This window comes from Fukomys damarensis, unplaced genomic scaffold (genome assembly GCF_012274545.1).
Source record: "Fukomys damarensis isolate Sample0158 unplaced genomic scaffold, DMR_v1.0_HiC HiC_scaffold_11, whole genome shotgun sequence".
Lineage (NCBI taxonomy): Eukaryota > Metazoa > Chordata > Mammalia > Rodentia > Bathyergidae > Fukomys > Fukomys damarensis.
Window position 1 is genome coordinate 13,510,601 of NW_022900923.1, and position 20,922 is coordinate 13,531,522.

General features: G+C 36.6%; 1 protein-coding gene across 1 annotated transcript in view; it reads right to left on the reverse strand.

Moving 5' to 3' along the window:
• Wdr64 (WD repeat domain 64) overlaps positions 1 to 20,922 on the reverse strand; it is a 111,458-nt gene that overhangs the window by 52,221 nt on the left and 38,315 nt on the right. Inside the window, exon 10 of the mRNA XM_010642657.3 lies at positions 9,943 to 10,082. Within this exon, the coding sequence (XP_010640959.1) occupies positions 9,943 to 10,082 (140 nt within the window). The remainder of the gene's footprint in view (positions 1 to 9,942; positions 10,083 to 20,922) is intronic.

Genomic DNA, 20,922 nt, shown 5'->3' on the forward strand with positions numbered 1-20,922 from the left:
ACACACACACACACACACACACACACACATATATATATATATATATATATAATTTGAATTTTTGGAAACTTTAACTGTGCTGTCAACTTTGGAAAAATTTATCCCAGTTAACTGTGTTGAGTTGGCATCATACAGAAATTAACAGCCATATTGGTCTAGAAATGTTAATTTTTTTTCCATTTGTACAGGGGTAATGCACTGTATTAAGTATATAAGGTCTTATCTACGTGGGTTTGATTACAGAAACTAATAAAATATTCTCTAAATAATAAAAAAAAGAATAATATAAGACTACAAGAGCAAGAAGCAATTTAAATATGTTCAGGGACCATTTTCATCTTCAGAATTAAGGATTATTTTAATTTTACATCATTGCCTTTTGTCTTTTATTTTCCTTTTTAGTTTTATTTTAGGATTCCCTATTTTTAATTTTCATACAGAGATTTCTTTAACTGATCATTATAATTAAGCATAAAGTCACAAATTACAAAGTCATATTTTGCTGAATCCTAGAGTTTTAAATTATTCATTCTACTTACTGCTTTTAGATTAGTTTATCCAAAAATTTCCAGTTTATTATTGTTGTCTTTTATTTTGTACAAATAAGGCAGAGTTAGAAAAGAAAGGACATTTGGAGATAACTCAAAAAGCTGGGACTAGAGGTTCCATTTGACCCAGCCATCCCTCTGCTGGGTATCTTTCCAAAAGAATTAAAAGAATCATACTGCAGCGATATATGCACACCAATATTTATAGTTGCACAGTTTGTAATAGCTAAAACTTGGAAACAGCCCATTTGCCCATCTTTTGGGAACTGGATAAAGAAGATGTGGTTTTTCTATAAAATGGAACACTACTCAGCCACAAAGAATGAGAAATTAGATTCATTAATACGAAAATGGATACATATTGAGGATATACTCTTATGTGAAATAAATAAGTCACACATGTGTAAATACTGAATAGTTTCTGTGGTGTGAAAAACTATAATAGTACACAAGATCCTAATGAGATAATTAATAATGTGAAATAGGAAGAAAAGGGCTAAAGGTATAGGGAAAGTGGAAAGGGTGGAGGAAAGGTAATAAGGGAGAGGAGAAAAAATATGAGAAAATGAAAAAATGGAAATAAAGTGTTTGTAAATGGGGAGGGGAGCAGGGCATGAAGGGAGGGCAGGGACAAGGGGAAAAAAATGAGAATCAAGACCTGTCATGTGAAGGTACAGGATCTCAATAATGAATGTAACTGTATTGTAAACCTAGATTGTACCAATAAACTCAATAAAAAAATAGAATGACTAGAGAAGACTATCTGAGTTTTAGCAGCTGGTCTTAGATACATAAAAGAGTACCTCTAAGTACAAAAAAATGCAACACTAATAAGACATAACAAAATTCATTGCACATCAAATAATAATGGAAGTCTGTGTTGCAGGTGGAATGATCAATAAAAGCACTATTTTTGTTTTTGATAGATTAAAGTCTAGGCAGGATATAATTATAACAAAGTTATATTGTATTGTAAGAAATATTTGAGTGGAAATATGGAAACTGTGCCATGATGAAAACGGAATTACTAAGCATTTATCTTCAGGTAAAGTCATTAGAATCACAGCATCATTTAGATAGAGCAAAGGAAATGGAGAAGTCACAATTATTTTATTTGTCTAGGGAAGCTGGGATTTGACTTACCTTCCTAATTTCACCCAACAGCTACAAGAGATTAATGAAATTTTTTTGTCCCCAAATGAATTAAAGGAGGGTAATTCAATGGCTAACATGATTTTACAAGGGAAGAACCTGAAGATATGTGAGATTATGAAACTCCCTTGAGAGTTGACAGAGTGCTATGGACAAATGGTGTATTTGAAAAAAATCATAAGAGTCAGACATTTAACATTTTCTTGTAGAAAATTCAGTGCCAAATGCATTTGTAGAAAATTCATTGCACTTATTAAGTTCTTATAAGTAACTTAATAAAAGGTTTTTAGCAATGTGAAACTAAACATTATTTTTATTATAGTGTTTTCACATTTTCCATGGGAAAACTGGCAAATAAAATGAGATGAAGACATTAGCATATCTCTTAAAGTTGGCTTTTTGATTACAAAGTTATCGTATACACTTTCAAACTGTATGCTATATTTTGGATCGTGAAAGACCCCCCTGCCCAGTGGCCCATGTGTTAATGGCTTGGGGTCCCTGCTTGGTTCTCTTGGGTGGTAGAACCTTTAAGAAGTGAGGCCTAGTGGAAGGAAGTTAGGTTATTGGGGTGTGTCCTCAGGGGGAGACTCAGATCTGGGTCCCTTCTTTCATTCTCTTGTTTCCCAGCCATCATACTTTATTCCAGCTATGATGTGCAGTCACACTGCAGGCCCAAAGCAACAAAGGCTTAAACCCTAAAACTGTGAGCCAAAATAAGCCTTTTCTCTTCATAAGTTAATTATGTCAGGCATTTTGTTATTTTAATGGCAAGCTGATGCACACAGACTACAAATACCAAGTCTCCCTTTCTACTTACCATCTGGACTCCTTTGTCCAACTCTTTAGGATGCTCATTGTTTAAGCATCCTGCCTTTAGAGCCAGACTATAATAGATGAATCCAGCTCCATCACTTTATAGCTGTGTGACTTTGGGAAAATCACTTAATTTCGATGAACCTTAGTTTTCACACTTGGAAGGCAATAATACCAATACTTATATCATAGAGCTTTCATGAAGTTTAAATAAGGTCACAAATAAAAAAAATCTGTAATAGAGCATATTTATCTCCTAGATTTGCTTCAGTTTTTCAAATGGCTGTATGGTATTGTTATGTGAATGCTCCATAGTTTATTGTAATTATCCCCCATTATTGGAAATTAGACACATTTCCTGGATTTTCTTTCAGTAATATGATAGTGAACACCTTTACCTTTATAAAGTCCACTGCTTTCAGAAAGCAGTCTAAACATAATCAGAGGATAGATTTTAGAAATACAATTTTTGTGTTCAAGGTTGTGAAGATTTTGTTTTGTTAGAGATTGCCAAATCAATATTGCCTTTTGGAAAGATTATAAGCAATGTGATGGTTCCTAATTCCAAGTTGCAAAATCAGGTTTCAAGATTAGGTCCAATTTCCTGGGTGCAATGAACTTGCTATCATCCTTGGGTTTTGCATGAAAGATTTGTGGCAATTATGTTTTATTAACTTAACTGTATTTTTAACTTTTGTGCTAGTCAGCTTCTCCTGGTATGACAAAATATCCAGGAAAATCACTTTAAATGTGGAAAAGCTCATGCCTCAGAGGTTTCAGTCAATGACTTTAGGCCTATGGCAAGATAGAACATAATGGTGGAAGAGTATGGCAGAGGAAATCTGTTCATACCATGGCAGCCATGAAGGGGGTGGGAAGATGGGAGGGGGAAAAGGAGGGAGGGAGAGATAGCGAGAGAGAGAGAGAGAGAGAGAGAGAGAGAGAATTCTCTTTAAGAATATACCCCCAGTGACCTATTTCCTCCAGCTAGGCTCCACTTTCTAAAGTTTCCATCATTTCTCAATATCCCATTAAGTTATCAACTTACCGAATGAACATTGCTACACTGTGTTGTGGCCAAATCTTCAATGTATGAGCCTTTGGGGGTCATTCCAGATAGAAACAGTAACAGCTCTTTTAGAGAGAGAATAAATGAGAATGTGTACAGGCACAGGGTCTGATGGAACACTGGGTGCTTGGCAGGGGCTTGACTCATATTAACGCAATAGGAATTCAGATCTTCTGGGAGGGTGCTTCTGAGACACATCAGCTTGCTAGTTAAGGAATAATGCTAGGCTTATTTTGGGATGACATTTTATGAGAAATGAATATCCTGTCAGCAGAATATCCAGATAGCTATCTTAGTAGGCTGTAATGAATGTGTGTGTGTGTGTGTGTAAATTTGCATGGGTAGGTTCAAGGGATCTTCAAGAGTGTAGATGGATGTGTAACATATGATACATTGGAATGTTTTAAAAAGTCTTGATCTATTCTATGGCACGGTCCACACCCATAATCTCGACATGCGTGGCCACAACCGAGGTTCAGGACAAGTGTGGATAGAACAACACAAGCCTCATTGCCGTTACTGGAGAGAGGAGAGGACATGTTTTCCTGCTAATTGCTAACATTTATTGCAGACAGGCTATCTACCAGGGATTGTGCTCCATGCTTAACTCATTTTTTCCCCCAATAAGTTATTTTTTTTTTGGTACCGAGGATCGAGCTCCAGTCCTTGTGCTTGGAAGGTTGTCACCAGAACCGCTGAGCTAAATCCCCAGCCTCCCAATAAGTTCTTTTGTTGTGTCTACGTTAGGATTTTTGCGTGTGACACAAATAATACACACATGCAAATATTCATTATTGCAGATAATGAGAATTTTAAGATGGGCAAAAAAGTGCAATAAACTTAGAGATGCAGGGAGATTTCACGATTAACTTTTGGCATATAATAACTCATACATTTTGCTTTGCTTTATGTCATATATAAGCCATCATATAAAGTATATATGCAACTTGTTAGTTTCACTTTCCAGTGTATGAGTGTCTTGCCATACAAATGAATGAGAGTACTTATTTGATTATTGAAATTAAGTCAAAAGATGAGATGTTAACAAGAGTCATATATAAATTTAAGCTATGCTAAAGTGTTGGAGTAAAATGATAGCAAATATTTAGCAAGACAATGAAGACAAAATATAGCATTGATAGCATTAATAACAGAGAATAAATGAATTCAGAAGGAAATGAATTAAATTGGTTAAAGAAAGTTTTAAGAACGCCTGTAGTTAAAAATTCAGCCCTTTTATCTCTTGCAAACACCTTTTCATTTCATTTTCCCATCTTCATCCTTAACCTCAATCTATGCTCTCTTTAAAATCTTCAAGAGACTGAAACAACTTTTTTGTAAAATTCCCTTTTGTCTGCTTGCATTCTAATTCTCCGTAGGGGCATCTTTTCTTCCTGCTTGGTACATGGCATTTGGACTTTCTTTTCATTTCTTTGCAGAGTTTTTCCATGATGTTATCATTGCTTCTTGTGGTGGTGTGGAGTAGTTTCCTTTCTTACCTTGTGATGCCTGTCTCATTATCTCATTTAATCCTTATGAGGAAGCCACCGTTATCCTCCTCAGAAATCTCATTAGGACTTACCTAAGGTCACAACTAGTAATGTTCAGAGCCAGGATTTAGATTTAGATGACTTGATTCTGGAGATCATTTTCTTGGCCATGCTGAGGTGAGGCAGTAGCATAATCTTCACCTTTGAGACTATCTTAGATATGGTCATGGATAAACTAAAGCCCAGCCAACCTGCAGGCCAGGCTGACAACATGTTGTGTTTACTCTGACCTTATCTACCTGGCACCTAATATAAAGACTGCTTCTTGCTGTAAAGCATGCCACAATCTAGTCAGCTTTGCCTTTTCTCAGGTTCCTACATATCACTTCTAACGTGAAAATTCAAGAAAAATAGCAACTTCTATGCCCATTTGCAATCTGTTGCAAATCAGCAACCCATTTATATTTCTGCTGTCATAGGGGGAAAACTCAGCCTTCTCTACCTGTGCTAGAGAAGGTCACCAATCATTGTGCCCATTGGTTTTGCTAATGAAAGAAAAGTAAGTGAAGTTTATATTTGTCTCCTCATTTTTCAACATTTGTCAGTTCTTCTGGAGCAATAAATGTGGCATAGCTGTTCAACACCGGAGCTCTGTGACTAGATGTATACTTTTAGCACCTAGAAAGAATTCACTTTTAGCAGCTCAAAGAGAAAATAATACCCTTGTAGAGATGCTGCAAAACTAGAAGGCAGGATGAAAATCTCTCTAAGAGCTCAGAAGAAGTCACGTAGTTTGCACAAAGCTAAACACTGTGAGTTATGAAAGTTTAGTGTGATGAAAGCTCTTTTATAGAAATTAAAGGACCGCTGCATACATAAAGCCTATCTGTTGCTTTTGCTGCACTGGATGATAGCAATAACGATGACAAAGATGGCTTCAACAGACTTGTGGTGCTTCATGGCCTGTGCTTTGTGCCTCACTTGCTCTTTCCCAGGTCTCTTTGGAGCTGGTTCCTCTGGCCATTCTGGCTTCTGCTCTGATGTTTCCCCCTCAGTGGTGCTATTGAATCACTTCACACCACTGTGCTAATTTTACCAGTCCTTACCATACTGTTTTCTTATGTATTTGTTACTGTGCTTGTTTCTCTCTTCCTCTAGAAGGATCTAAATTTCCTCACAATGCTTGTTGGATTTTCTATCTCTAGAACTCAAAATAATACCTGACTTTTAAGTAGACACTTAAGAAATAAGTGTTTGCTGAATAACCAATCGGATATAAAAGGCAAAGCTGACTAGATTGTGGCATGCTTTACAGCAAGAATTTTATCTTTATCACAACCCTCTGGGCTAAGCACTCTGACATTTTACAAAGGAAGAAACCAAATGGGAAAATATTAAGTCATTTGCCCACGTAGAGCTGGTGGAATGGTTGAATGAATATTGCCTTAGCTCATGAATTATATTTAAAAAGAAATTGGAAAGGTTATCTCTTCAGTCTTTTCATCTCTGAGCATGAATGGCCTCAATTTTTGCTATAAAGGCATTTTATCTTTCAGTTTTCTAGAGACTTCTGGTGTCACTTTATAATGTTTTAGTTTTAGTGTCTCAAAATCCTCAGTCTTTCTAGTACCATTTTAAAAGTTAAAAAGTTTCGTCATACAAAAGCAATGAGTATTTGCATAGCAAATATGTGACTAAAATACTTTTAGTCCAGCACAATCTTGCTACACAGGTAACCACCAAAATATCTTGCTCTTATTCATTTCTGATAATATAACATAGATAAATAAATATTTTAATAGGTTGATTACATCCTGTTGCATTATATTTCACAGATAGATACATTGTTTAGATATTTTCATATCACTATTAATTTATATAATACTAAGTAACTATATTTTATTTTTATTACATATAAGAAGACACCATAACTTACTAAAGAAAGCTTTTCTCTTGAATTTTTACTTTATTAGTATGTCATACTAAGCACCTCTCTTTTTCAATAGTAATACTGGCATGTAATCTATATACCATAAAATTTATCAATTTTTACTTCCTATTAGTTTTCATAATTTAAATAGCTGTACAAACCTTATAATTCTGTTTTAGTTGACTTCTGGATAATTTCAATTCTCTTTTTAAAAGAGGGAAAAGTAGAAGAAATTCTTTATTTTAAAGATTCCACTGACTTAGAATTACTGGTAGGTCATAAAAATAGGCACGCTTTATGTACGAAAGATGAACTTGGGCAATCAAAGCATCTTGAGCCTCATTTTATTTCCCTGTTGAAATGATAACACAGTGCACTCTCTTATCTGTGGTTTTGCTTTCTGCAGTTCCCATTGCCCCTAGTTTCAAATGGGTTATTGTGGTCTGAAAATATTAAATGGAAAATTCCAGAAGTAAACAATTCATAAGTGTAAAATCATGCACCTTTCTGAGCGCCATGAAGAAATGTCCCACTGACCCTCTGTCCTGCCCAGATGTAACTCATTCCTTGGTACAGTGTGTCCACATTGAACACCATTCAACACTGTGAAGGGTGAAGGCACTGCGGTGCTTATGTCCCAGTAATCCTTAGTTTACTAACGACTCCAAAGCCCAAGAATAGGGATGCTGGTCATTTCATTAAAGTGTTATAAATATTCTATTTTTATTGATAGCTATATTTATTAATCTCTTACTGGGCCAAATTTATAAATTAAACTTTACTCAGTATATACGTATGGGAGCAAACAGTATATACAAGGTTTGGTTCTCTCTTGGTGTTTGGCATCCCCTGTGGACCTTGTAGGATAAGAGGATACGGGGGCTGCTGTTCTCTGCATTTCTTCTTTCATAATCTGTGCACCATTTACATGACTGTTTTTTTACAATGTAGAATGAAGTCTAGGAATCGTATTTTCATTTGCATTCCTTTCCTCTCCCTGCTTTTTAAATATAATTGTCTTTCCACTGTACACATTGAGCCACAATGACATACAACTTTTTTGTTTTAACAATCAAAATATTAAGAAACTCTTGAGTTTCTTTTGTCCTTTCATTGTTCCTTTTTACCCCTACCCAGCACTGTGTAAACATGCCAGTTTGTTTGTTTTTTCTTCATTTTTTAATTTTTACACATTTGCCATATAATGATTACATTCCGCATCGGGGAGTAGTGTGCCCACTGGACGTAACACATCTTAATTCTTTTCAACCCCTTCCTCTCCCCTCCTTCTCTCTCCCTGCGTCTCTAGGTCCCCTTCCCTTTCACAAAAGATCTGCATGCCTGGATTTTTAAACCTCTCCCCGTTCCACCTCCCCTCCTGCCTTTTGCTTCCTACCCACTTGCCAGCGTTTTGTTTAGGGCATTATTCTGTCTCTGTTTCTGCCTTTAGCCTTGTTAATGAGTACGGCAGAGGTAGTCTGAGATGGGAGCAGATAAGGATTGGCGACACCCCAGCCACTAAGCTGCCTGTAGCCTTATGCAAATTACTTAGATCTCATTTATCTTGTCAGGTATAAAACTGTGATCATAACTTTATCAGGCTATTATTCTTAGTATCAAACAAATTGGGTATATAAAATACTCAGCAAGTGCCTAACACTTGGTAAACATTTGATAAATGATAGCAACTGTAGTTTACAGAAAATTGTAATGTTTGTGTAGTTCTATTCATTTTCCAAACAACCATAGGGGCTATCCTTAGGAATTACTTTAAAGCTGTATGAATAGTCTCCTATATTTTCTCCAGAAAAGTCTATAATTTTGACGATCTTATATTTAACTCACGTGGAATGTATTTTGTTGCAAATTTTATGAAGCGAGGATCTGACTACCTGTCTTCCATATACATAAGCTATACATATGCTTAGATTTTCAAATATTTACTGAATAAATCACTTTGTTCACAGATTTGAAAGGCTACTTTTATTTATACAAAATTCCTACACATATTTACTAATTCCCTCATTACCTCTTTTGTTTCATAGGAATGAATATTCTGCTCTACTTTATTTATTGTGGCTTTATAATTTAATATCTGATAGCTTGTAATTAAACTTCCAAAGTTTCTATGATATTCTTGTATATCAATATCCTTACATTAAATTTAAACTCAATAAACTGATACTTAAATAATCTTGTATCGTATTAAATATATAAATTTTATGAAGAGTATCTTTTACAATACAATAGTCCCATAGATGAGTACAGTGTGTCTCTCTATTCATGCTCTTAAATGAAAGCACCTTAGTTAAACTTCATAGTTACCTTGACATTAATAGTAAATATTACTTCTTAAGGCTATTCTTAGATATTTCATGTATTTTGCAATTGTGAATGCTATTTCTTTGGCCATTTTCCCTACCTAGTTACTATATTTATAAATTGTTATAACCAGTCACCTTATTGCACTTATCTTTGCTAAAATGTTAAGATGATTTTATTGAAAGTTTCAAGCAATCACATTATTTGCAAATCTAGTAATTCAGTCTCCTCATTTCTAATATTTATAACTCATTTTTCTTGTTGTATTACACTGGCCAGAACATTTAAAACACTTTTGTTTAACAATGACAGAAATTCTTGTTTTTCTCTGTCTCTAATGATGATGTTCTCATCTATAATGGGAAGCCTCTTGTGTTTCACTCCTGGGGATAATGCTGCATTTATCCCCAATGTACTTGTCTTTCAATACAACCTCTCTTATAAGATAGAATCAATAGAAACAGAGAACAAAAGCTCATCATGTCCTCCATTCTAACAACATTTTTCTTAGTGACTAACAGTTATTTCAGCTAAAAATTATATGTACTCCTAAGTCTTCCAATGATTAATTGTAAGAAAAAGTTATTTCATTTTTCTGGTTGTTGTCGCGGTTACCTTTGCCGAGGAAAGACTGATGACGTGCTGATCTTTTTCATTGGTCACAATTTCTGTGATGCTGAACATGTGTCCTACCAGTTTTCCCACAGGCTTGGTGCTGATGTAGGGGTGCCACAGACGGAGGACTTTATCCTCTCCTGAGAAGGAGCACAGCCAAAGATTATTTTCTCAGTTGGCCAGAGTTTAAAGAGGACCTCATTCAATCCTATTCTTAAGTTTCTTTTAGACCACGATCAGAGTCTTCTAGTACGTGTTCTGTGATCGCCTTGCTGAGGGACTCGCTTTGTTTGAGATCTGATGCTTCTTGTTCAGGCTGTCTTGTGAGGATTGCATTTATGCATACAAATGTGAATTCTCCTGAATATTTTATGAGTACTTTTCTTGATTCAATACTACCCTACTCCTTCATGCATTAATGTATTATTTATACTTTATTTACTTCCAAAAAGTATTTAAGGCAGCTGTTCTTTAGATTTTATATTCTTAAATTATACAAAACATTACAATAATGAAAGAAATCAAGGGAATAGGAAAACTGCACAAAACTTCCACCACTGGAACAAATCAACTGTTTTATTTTTTCCATTTTCTCTTCAAACACATTTCCATAGGCACATATAATTTATACATAAGTAATATACCATAGATTTAAAAAAATTATTAAAATCATCATACTACAAGATAAAAGACAGTATGGAAAAGTATAATTTTTATTTAAAAACTCTTCTTTCTCCCATGATTTCTAGTTTCACTCCACTCCCCATAGGAAACACGGTTAACTTTTCAAGTATTAATTATACCTGCTTCAGCCCACTTTTTTGAGGTGGGGGTCACTCTCTTGTTCATGCTGGCCTTGAACACCTGCCTGCTTGAGCCCTTGCAGATCTGGGACCATAGGTGCGTATCACACGCCCAGGTCCTTTTAGTTTTTGTTTATGTTTGTAGAAGCCTGCGGGCCCCTGCTTTTATAATTATAATTTTATTTTATGTATTTATTTTTGGTACTGGGGATCGAACTCGGGTCCTTGCGCTTGCAAGGCAGGCCGCCGAACCGCTGAGCTAAATACCCGGCCCCTATAATTATAATTTTAGTTGCAATTCCACAGTTTCCTTTTTTAGATGTATTTTTATTTTTAATTTACACACACACTAACTGTATATATTTATGGGATATAATGTGATATTTCAATACATGTATGCCGTATGTCATGATCAGATCAAGCTAATTTTTTTTTGCTGTTTTTTATTTTTATTTTTTGAGACAAAAATGTAATCTCTAGTGGCCTTGAACTTGCTATGTTACCCAGGCTGACTCAAACTTGTGATCTTGTGAGTGCGTGGATTACAGGTGTGTGCCACCACACCAAGCTATACCTGCTAATTTTATCTTCCTCTCTGAACTATATGACCACATCCTTTGGAATTATCTGTTGGAATTCTAATGACATTAAAAATGAAAATTGAACCATACATCTATGATCATATGTGTACACACACACACACACTCATGTGTGCATTCAAGTTGTTTTTTTTTTAAACATAACAGGCCTTTATCATGGGGAGGGTCTTCTGTACTGTCTGGGAACAAAGGAGAGAGAGCAATATGGCTGAGAGCTGAGACAGGGAGCTCTTATAGGACTGGGGTGGGGCTATAGGAGCTGGGGTGGGATCAAGTGATGTAGTGGCTAGGGATTGGGGAGCTGGTGACAACAATAGGAGGGGCTTGTGTCATCACTAGTTAGGGCCACCTTAAGGCGAGGGAAAGCTAACATTCCAGGCTTTTGTTTTATGGTTGTTGGGTGAAGGTCTTTTCTTCTGGAGCATCTTTAAGCTGACAAAGTTACGAAAGTTGGGGCTAAACCTGGATCTGGTGGGGGCAGCGGTAGGTGGGGACTTCTTCCCTCGGCCGCAGTGGCTGATACCCCACCATGACGAGTCCCGTAACTGGTTGGTAAATGCCCTCATGTGTTCCTGCAAGAAATTTTTGAAAACAACGAAACAGACAGAGCCCTATCATGATTAAAAGACATATACAAGCCAGTGGGCCCAACAAGAGAAGTTGCCAAGGCATAATTTGGGGAAGCTAGGAATAGCTTTGGTCTATTCCCCAAGAATTACATTCTCTCTTTTGTACATTCAGTTTTATGACAAAGCTTGGCTAGTTGTTCCCCAAAGCCATTATCCTCTGTTTCTGGGTACACAGCTTGACTGTATTTCCCAGGATGCCTTGCAGTTAGATGTGGTCAAATTACTTCTTAGTCAGTGGACTATAAGAATTTATTTTTGATTTTATATTATTGAGAAACAAATTCCCATTGTGTTTGACTCATTTACATTTTGGAGTTTATTTGTTACATCAGCCTGTATTATTTGAAGGAATGTATAGTTTAAACTGTGTTTTTCAAAAAAAGTAACCTAAACCATTTGTAATAGTGTATAAAATATTGAATATTTTAAAGATCTTGTATTTTCTGTTTCACAAATAACCCATTAGATGTCATCCTTAAAATTGAGTCATAAATGTATCATAGAATTTCAAGTGGGGGGACCCTAGAAATTGTATATTCTAGCTTTTAATAACACAAGAAATGAACTTCCAAAGATTAAATGATTTTAATTAAATGATTTAATTTAATTTAATGATTTACATGTTATTTGTTCAGAATGACATCTCAGAAAATGGAATCTAGTTAGGAACACTGATTCATTCCTAATGAGCACCTTAATTATTACCAAAGAATTTAGGCTACTAAACAAAAAGATTCCATATCTATAATTAAGATATGATTTATATATAACATAAGTTAAGAGTCACAATGTACATATAAAAACCTAAAATTTGGTATAATTTTAGTTGATCTGGTAGCATATATTTGGACATTCACAGGATCTGTTTGGTGATGTGCATTAAGTTTTTTTGTGTAAGTAGACTAATCTATACTAGAAGAGCCAACTGAATATGGGAGACAACTAGGTGACTTTATAATTGGATATTGATAAACCAGCCAACTGTGATAGATGTCTCTATATTTCTATGTATAGATGTTTCTATAGTTCTGATTATTTTGTTTGTCACCCCCACAAAAAAGGAGCATAGTATTTTCTCTACCTTTTTTCTTTCTCTCTTCTTCTACCTTTCAAGTCATAGTATGGTTAAGAATATCCTCATATCCTTTAAACTGAGTATTCTGCCAATGTGCCCCGCATACTGACCATCTTGTACTATTAAATTCTTGTTTGTCTGGACCTTCTTCAACATTTTAGGTGATTTGAAGGAAAAACTTTTTCTTGTTTAGTGTGGTAACTCTAGTGTGTAACCTACAGTAAGAATTTAACAAACACTTATTAAACAGTTTCTTTCACCTAATGTTGAGGTGGTGAATCACAGCTCACAGGTTTAATCATCAAATTCTGAAAAAGGGGGAAATCATGCATCACAACAAAAAAAGCATCTTTGCTGAATGTTCATCTAACTGCTTTGGAAAAGTCACCTATTTTATTTCTGAGGTTGCCAGATTTGGACATTAGAAGCAGGCTAGGGGCAAAAAACCCCAACAGTACAGCTGATTCTTAGCTTCCATTTCTCAAGCCATTGCCTGGGACTGAATTGTGTCCCCCTCAAAATTCATATGTTGACTTTGTCACACTTGGTGTGATGGTATTTGGAGACGGGTCTTTGGGAGATAACTGAGTGTAGATGAGGTTATGAGCGTGGGACAATTACGATGGGATTGGTGCCTGACAAAAATAGGAACCAGAGAGCTTGTTCCCTTCCTTGGCCACATGAGAATACAGCAAGGAGAAGGCCACCTACAAGCCAGGGGGACAGCTATCACTCAGAACTGACCATGCTGGCACCTTGATCTTCTACTTCTAGTCTCCAGAATTACAAGAAAATGAATTTCTGTTGTTGAAGCCCCTCGGCCAATGACACTTTGTTACGGCAGCTCAAGCTAATTGAAGTAGGAACCAAAATATTTTCAGGACTATAGTAAATATTTTCATTACTGTAGTAAGTGGGATATCACTTAAATTTAAGACTTCATGCTACCCTTATTAATAGCAAGAATAAAAATTTCTGTAAAATTACTAGGCAGTAGTATTTTTTTTAGATGTTAACAATACAGAGAAATTCTACATATTGCTCTTGCCAAAGCCCACTTTTCCAGAACTCTAAAACATATTCATCTAGAATTAATGCCAAGATTTCCTCTCCAGGGCTTTTCCTAACTTCCCTTCCCAGACCCTGCTGGAGTTAAGACTCCTTGTGTGTTCACAGGTTGTTTTCACTAGATTTCTTTTATAGCACAAATCCTATTCAATTGCAGTTGTTCTTATCTGCTTATTGTTTATCTAGTGAGTTCTGCATTTCTCATCTGTGGCAATGCTTGACAAATGTGTTTGATTCATGTTTACCATGTAAATGAGTTGGTTCCTGGAGCCACTCATGAATAGTAATACATATTTTTCAGTAAGTCTATTTTGCTTTGAAACTTGGTTGTATCACTACTAGCTCTATGACCTTGAATGAGTTGCTTCACCTTGCTATGTCTGAGTTGCATTATCTATCTAATGGGACAAGGAAACTTTTGTCATAGTTTTATTTTGGGATCACACAGTCTTAACTGAACAGTCCCCAGACTGTACACTGAACATTACTTCTACTACAGTGCCACTACTACTGCTACTCCTACTATAATAATAATACTATATTATTATCTATATTATACATATAGCAGCTATATCCAGTAATACGACTATAATAATAATATGGTATTACTATCATATAATAATATACTGTTATTTATTATATAATAAATCAAATAAAGTATTATATAATATAAACAATAAAATATTATATAATAATATTATTATAGAAGTAGTAGTAGCAGTAGATTCTAAGTTCCCTGCCTTGCACCATACCTTCTATAAAATGTTTGGAGGACAGTGAGAAACTTTTACACATTTATGTGAAGCATGCTGCCTGCTTTTGAATGTCTGTAAACCAAGTAATAACAATAAGGCAAGCATGAAATATAAAGAAGGGAGGTAAGTGCTCTTAGGAAGTATCAAATCTGAGGATGGGACTCCAAAGTTATATGGTTCATAAGTGGTTAATTCCCTCATTCTTTGTTATTTTCCATTTGATTTTTTTCTTTCTTCTTCTTTTTTTTTTACTAAGTAGGATTTAGATAAAGTTACTCATCAGATATAGGATTTTCCTTTAGGAAGTGCTTATCTGAGTTGGTTAGTCACTTGATCCAAGTGCATCATTGCTGATGAAATGAGCTGGCTCAGTTCAGAGAGAGAGAAGGGGGAGGGCTCTAAATGAGTCAGATTACAGTGTTCTTGGAAGAGCAGAGGCTGAGGCAAAGACAACTGACTCAACTTTAACTCTGCCAGCTAAGGCATTGGGCGACGTGTGGCAGATTGTTTTCTTTATGGGGCCTCTGTTTTCTCATCTTTAAAATTATGATCTTCCAACTCTTAAAAGCTTTACAATTTTCATTTTGACCTGCAAAGCAAGATTACTACCGCGAGAGTAGAGGGCAATCTAGCAAGATTTTAGGTATATGCTTCAACCTAGATAATTCTAATACTGCGGTATTTTGCCTGCATTTGCTTTTTACTGGCAACTGCCAAGAAGTCTCACATTACTGGGGTATACTCAGGACCTTAGGCCTTAGGCCCCCAGGCTGTGCTGGATAGTGTTGGCTGAGGCATCCCCCACAGTGGGTGTCAGCACCCCTGGAAGATGAAGTTAGGCTACCCCCAAAAGGAAATGGATAGCTTGAACATCACACAAAGAAAAATGCAGTAGAAGACTTCTACCTCACGCATGCCCAGGCCTCTTAAACTAAGGGCTTTGCTCACTTGCACTGTGAAGAAAACAGTCTTCCAGAGGCTCACTACTTAATAGCAGAGGTCATCTAGCTTTGTCTGCTCCCATTGCTGCTGATGGAGTTTTTGTATAGTCTGTGTGGTGGCTTTTCAAAACCCGAATGAGCAGAAGGGCATTATTACCAAGCTTTCAATGCCTACAGCATTTCATCCGTATTACTGTTACTATGCTTGTCCTCATCACCTATTGACTCAAGTTCTATATTTTAGCTACCTATAGATTTCTCTTATTTGTACTGTGAGACTTCTAATTTGTGATGGAGTAAGTAATGGTCAACTTGGAATGCCCAGCTGAACCGAGTCAGCATAGTTTGGGCATGGAAGATCCTCCTGAAGATTGTTGCCAACTGCATAAAAAGAGAACTAGAGGGGAAGATTGTTGGCTGTTGATTTTCTTGGAGAAGGTTGCCGCGGGTGGTTTTCCTGTTGTGAGCTTGGTTGTTCTTTCATTGTAAGAGGAGCTCAGGTCCTCACTGTCGCTGGGAATGGCCACTGTTCTCATCAGGGGAGCTCTGGTCTTCGCCTTGAGCATCACTTTCTGACTCCAGTACAAATCCTTCAGCCTGGTGACACAAATCTTTCACCCTGCCACAGCAGGCTTTCTAGCTTCCCTACTCAGTGACCTTTGGGTCTTCCTGGTGCAGATCCTTGATACACACAAGCATAATACATTCCCATGGGCTCTGACCTCTGGCTGGACTCTTGGAGGACATTGCCTTGGTCTCTAGGTCTTTGGCTGGACTTGTGAGGGACATTACTGTGGGATCCAGGCCCTTGGCTGGATTCCTTGGGTCTCTAGTGTGTGGCCAGATCTCTTGCACCCCTCTGCATTTGACTTTTTCGGTTGACTATTATAAAATAATCCTATAAATTGTGTGTTCTGTATTAAGTCTATTTCCTTTGCAAACACTTACTACAACAGAATTCTTGAGAAGGTCAGAAATATAATCTGATGTGCTTAAGGTTAATAGAGCCTAGTTAACAGCGTTGTATAGAAAATAGTTGTGGAAAGAAAAATTTAAAAATGCCTGCAGAGCTCCCAAGTTATCTTGGATGGCATATAATTATTCTTATACATTGAACCTTTCACATGAGTAGCTTGTGGAGACAGTCCTGAGTGTAATACTCTTGATGGTCACCAAACTAATGCCCAAAAAACATGCAAGGTTTTTTTTTTTTTTTTTTTTTTTTTTTTTTTTTTTTTTTTTGCATATACCCTGTCCTTTTTTCCTCCCTGCCAAAGCTGCTTTTTCAGGTTCATTAAGTGTGCCGGCACATTTAACACGTTCAAGCATACCTAGCAAAGCAGCTTTTATTGTATATTTTGTGTCACCAGCTGGTACATACTATACATTTGGCAATGAGCTTGACTGAGTCACCAATCAACAAGCGTATTCTCCTGGGAAAAATGTGTTTTCAGTTATTGAGAATTTGCATTTTCTACTAATAGAGGCTCCATCACTGTGACAAGTTAATAAATTATGCAGGGTGAAAGTATTAGTAGCTTGTTAGTCATACTGCTAAATGTATGCTTGCTTTCTTGAAAACTTATAATTAATAATATTTCAAAGCTGTAGGTTAGGATTTTATAATATGAACCCTGAGGTTTAATGAGTTAAATGACTTAATCCACAACACTGAGATAATTTAAATCCAAGAACTTTGCAAAATACATTTTTCCCCCAAATGATTAAAATACTAAGATTCAAAAGTACAGTAAAACTGCTATTCTTTCTGGTGTGAGAAACTGAAAGTGCAAATAAGGATCAAAATGTAGAATAGATAATGTGAAATAGGAAGATAAGGCCCAAAGGGGAAGGGGAAGTGGGAGGGAGTAGAGGACGGGAAAGGAATAAATATGAGAAAATGAAAACAAACAGACACAAAAAATCCCCTGATATTCTTTTTGTTTTGTTTTGTTTTTTGAGACAGGGTCTCACTATGTAGTTGAGACTGAACTGGAACTATGTAGCCCAGGTTGGTCTCAAACTCACAGCGATCCTCCTGCCTCCTGAGTGCTGGGATTACAGGTGTGCGCCACCACACCCAGTGGCAAAGCCTGATATTCTTAAAGTTTTACTTTTTGTAGGAGAACAAAGATTTTCCAAAAGAGCTGGTTAAGAGTAATATGACAGCATCATGTGACAATTGTATTTTAGAAATTAAACCTCACTCTGACCATATATTTAAGCACTGCTTTTCCAAAGGTTTTATGTGAGTGGTTTGGGCTGAAGTAGAACGGAAGGCTAACATTTGTACCTAACTAAAAGGTATGCAGTGGTGTGTGGACAGATTCTTGTTGTGGGCATTGTTATAGTTCGATATGTGAATGTCCCCAGAAGGGCCATATGTTGAAAGGCTTGTTCTCCAGCGTGTGGTGCTACTGGGTGGGGGTGGAATCTTTAAAAGGTGGGCCCTGCTTTGTTTGGGAAAAGTTAGGTCACTGGGGAGATGTTCTCGGAGGTGATATTGGAACTCTGTTCCTTCCTGTGTCTCTGTCTTTGCTTCCTGGCTGCTGTGAAGTGAACAGCCCTTCCATCCCACAAGCTCCCATCTTGATGGACTGTGCTACCACAGGGCCAAAGCAACAGAAATGAGTCAAGATAAGCCTTTCTTTCTCTTAAGTTGACTATCTCAGGTATTTTGTCACAGTAATGGAAAACTGTTGCAGCCATGTTTGGTGTTTTATCTCCACCATACTATCCATCCTTATCTCATCCTGGAGCACTACCTTCTTCTAACATGTGGTCCAGGGCAGGAAATTTTGCCATTTCCATTGCAAATGGTTAGCCAAGATAATCAACTCTGGAAGAGTCCATGGGGATCAAGAATGTGGGCATGGACATCTCATTTTTTTTTCTTAAAACATCCAGTTCTAGCATTTGTTCCTTCGTGTGTTCAAGACCTCAGCAGGGAGCTCTTTAGATGATTATGGCACAGCTTAGAAACTTGGATTGCTGTTTGTTCCTGTTGTACTTAGAATCATTACCACTAAGTTTCAGGAAACCTGTTCACCACCTAACTCATGACTCTCATGTAATAACTTTGCAGACTTAATTCTAAATGCCTTCCTTTCTTTTCTAGATTTCCTTCATTGAACTTTTAAAGTCTGTGCCCATTAATGCTTTACTTTTCTGAGAGTACAGAGCTATAACTATATGTTGACTAGCACTGAATCAGCAAACGAGTTCCAGACCTTGCAAAAGACCTTTTCACCGTATTTCTCTATGACCAGGTAGTTCTTTGAAAACTGTAATCATAAGGTCAGAGGCATCTTGAAATGCATATAGTTCCTCATTTTAGCAGATAAGGAAAATAAGCAGCTGGGAGAATTCAAATGATTGTTGAAAATTATAGAGCTTATTAGTAGTCAGGCTATGACTAAACCTAGCTCTTCTGGCTTCTAGTACATTGTTTTTATTTTTAATTTTTTTCGCTGTATAGTAGATTCCTATGTTATTTTCGCTAGACATTTGAATCAAAAGGTATTGTCAAGTATTATAGAAGGTCCAAAGCTGAGCACAAATTTAAATACAAACTTTGCACAGCGTTCTTGGAAACAAATCAGCTTTATATTTTCAGGGGAGATGGCCTATCCCTGAAGCAAGAACATAGCTGTCTTTATCCTTAGCAATACAGGGACTTCAGGGGTCAGGCATCTTACTCTAGGTAGGAAACCACGCACTGCCTACTGTGTATGTAGGGGGATAGGGAATTTAAAGAACTCTAATATGGAAGGGGCATGCAGCACTTGCCCATTTAACAGCTTATCTCGTTTAATAGTATTTTTGTTCTAAACTCTTGCCAAGTGGTACATTTATTGATTTTTAAAATTAAATGTTCTTGTTTTTCAAAAGCTTTTTTGCTCATTCTGTATTTAGTTTCATTTCCAATACAGGCTATTTTCTTGGTGTTTATTCTGTGTCTATTTTGTTTATCTACATCTTTCAGGCCAGTGGCCCTGATCTCCTGTGAAGTGGTCCTGGTGTCCTTGAGGTCCCTTAGGACTCCTTTTTTGTCATCTCCAACCAGGTCTTTTTCTATCACCAAAAGGAATATATTTTTGAGCGGTTAATCAACAGGTGACGGCCTTTATTTGCCCCTTTTCCATCTAAATTCCCTATTCTCTTCCTAATTCCTTTGTGACTCACAATACAACAGATGCTCTTCCCTTTCCTTACCTTACAAACACAGAGCTGGTTCACCTCCCTTGCTAGTTAACACAATGTTATTCTGTCATTCACTTGCAACATATTTTTCTTTTCTGGTGCTAAGCATCAAACCCAGGGTGTTGCTCCGGTTAAACTTGTCCTCTATTGTGGACCTACACCCTCACTACCTTCTCCAATATCTTCAGAGATTGGCTCTTTTCTTTTTTCTGTGATTCTTATAGTAAGTCGAACCTGTCACATATGATACCCATGCAGCCTCCTAACTGTAGTCACAGATTTATTCATTCCAACACCTCCCTCATATCTACCAAAGTGGTTTTACTTACGTGTTTCAAATAGACTGGATTAATACTTATTGAGAACTTACTATGTGCCTGGGGTACATTATCTCCATTAATCTGAAACATTCTTACGTGAAATATGTTTTTCATCACTTGTGTTATTATCAGCAAACATATATAGGGCACTTACTATGTGCAAGACATGCATTAAGTATATTTGAATTACTCTAATTTTTATAAGGACCTTCTGAGTGAGAATATTATGAAGTCCACTTACAGATGGGATTGAAGATTTAGAGAGGAAGTAACCTGATCACACAATTCGCAAGTGGATCTAAGCCCAAGCTCAAAGCCATCACAATACATCGAATCTCTAGTATTACAGAGGGAGTGTCAGCACGTCAGAGCCTATTTAGTTTTCTACCCTTCTCCTAAAACTTCTTATAGTCTCATCTTTCAGCAAAAAGCAGACATCCTTAATTCTTACTCTATTCTTTACTTACTATCCCTCGAAGGTTGATAGTCTTCAGGATTTTCTCTTTGGTCTTTCTATTGACTCAAAGCCATTGGCTCTTCACCATTTGGGGCATGGCCTCCTTCTGAGTATTTGATAAAAGTTTGAA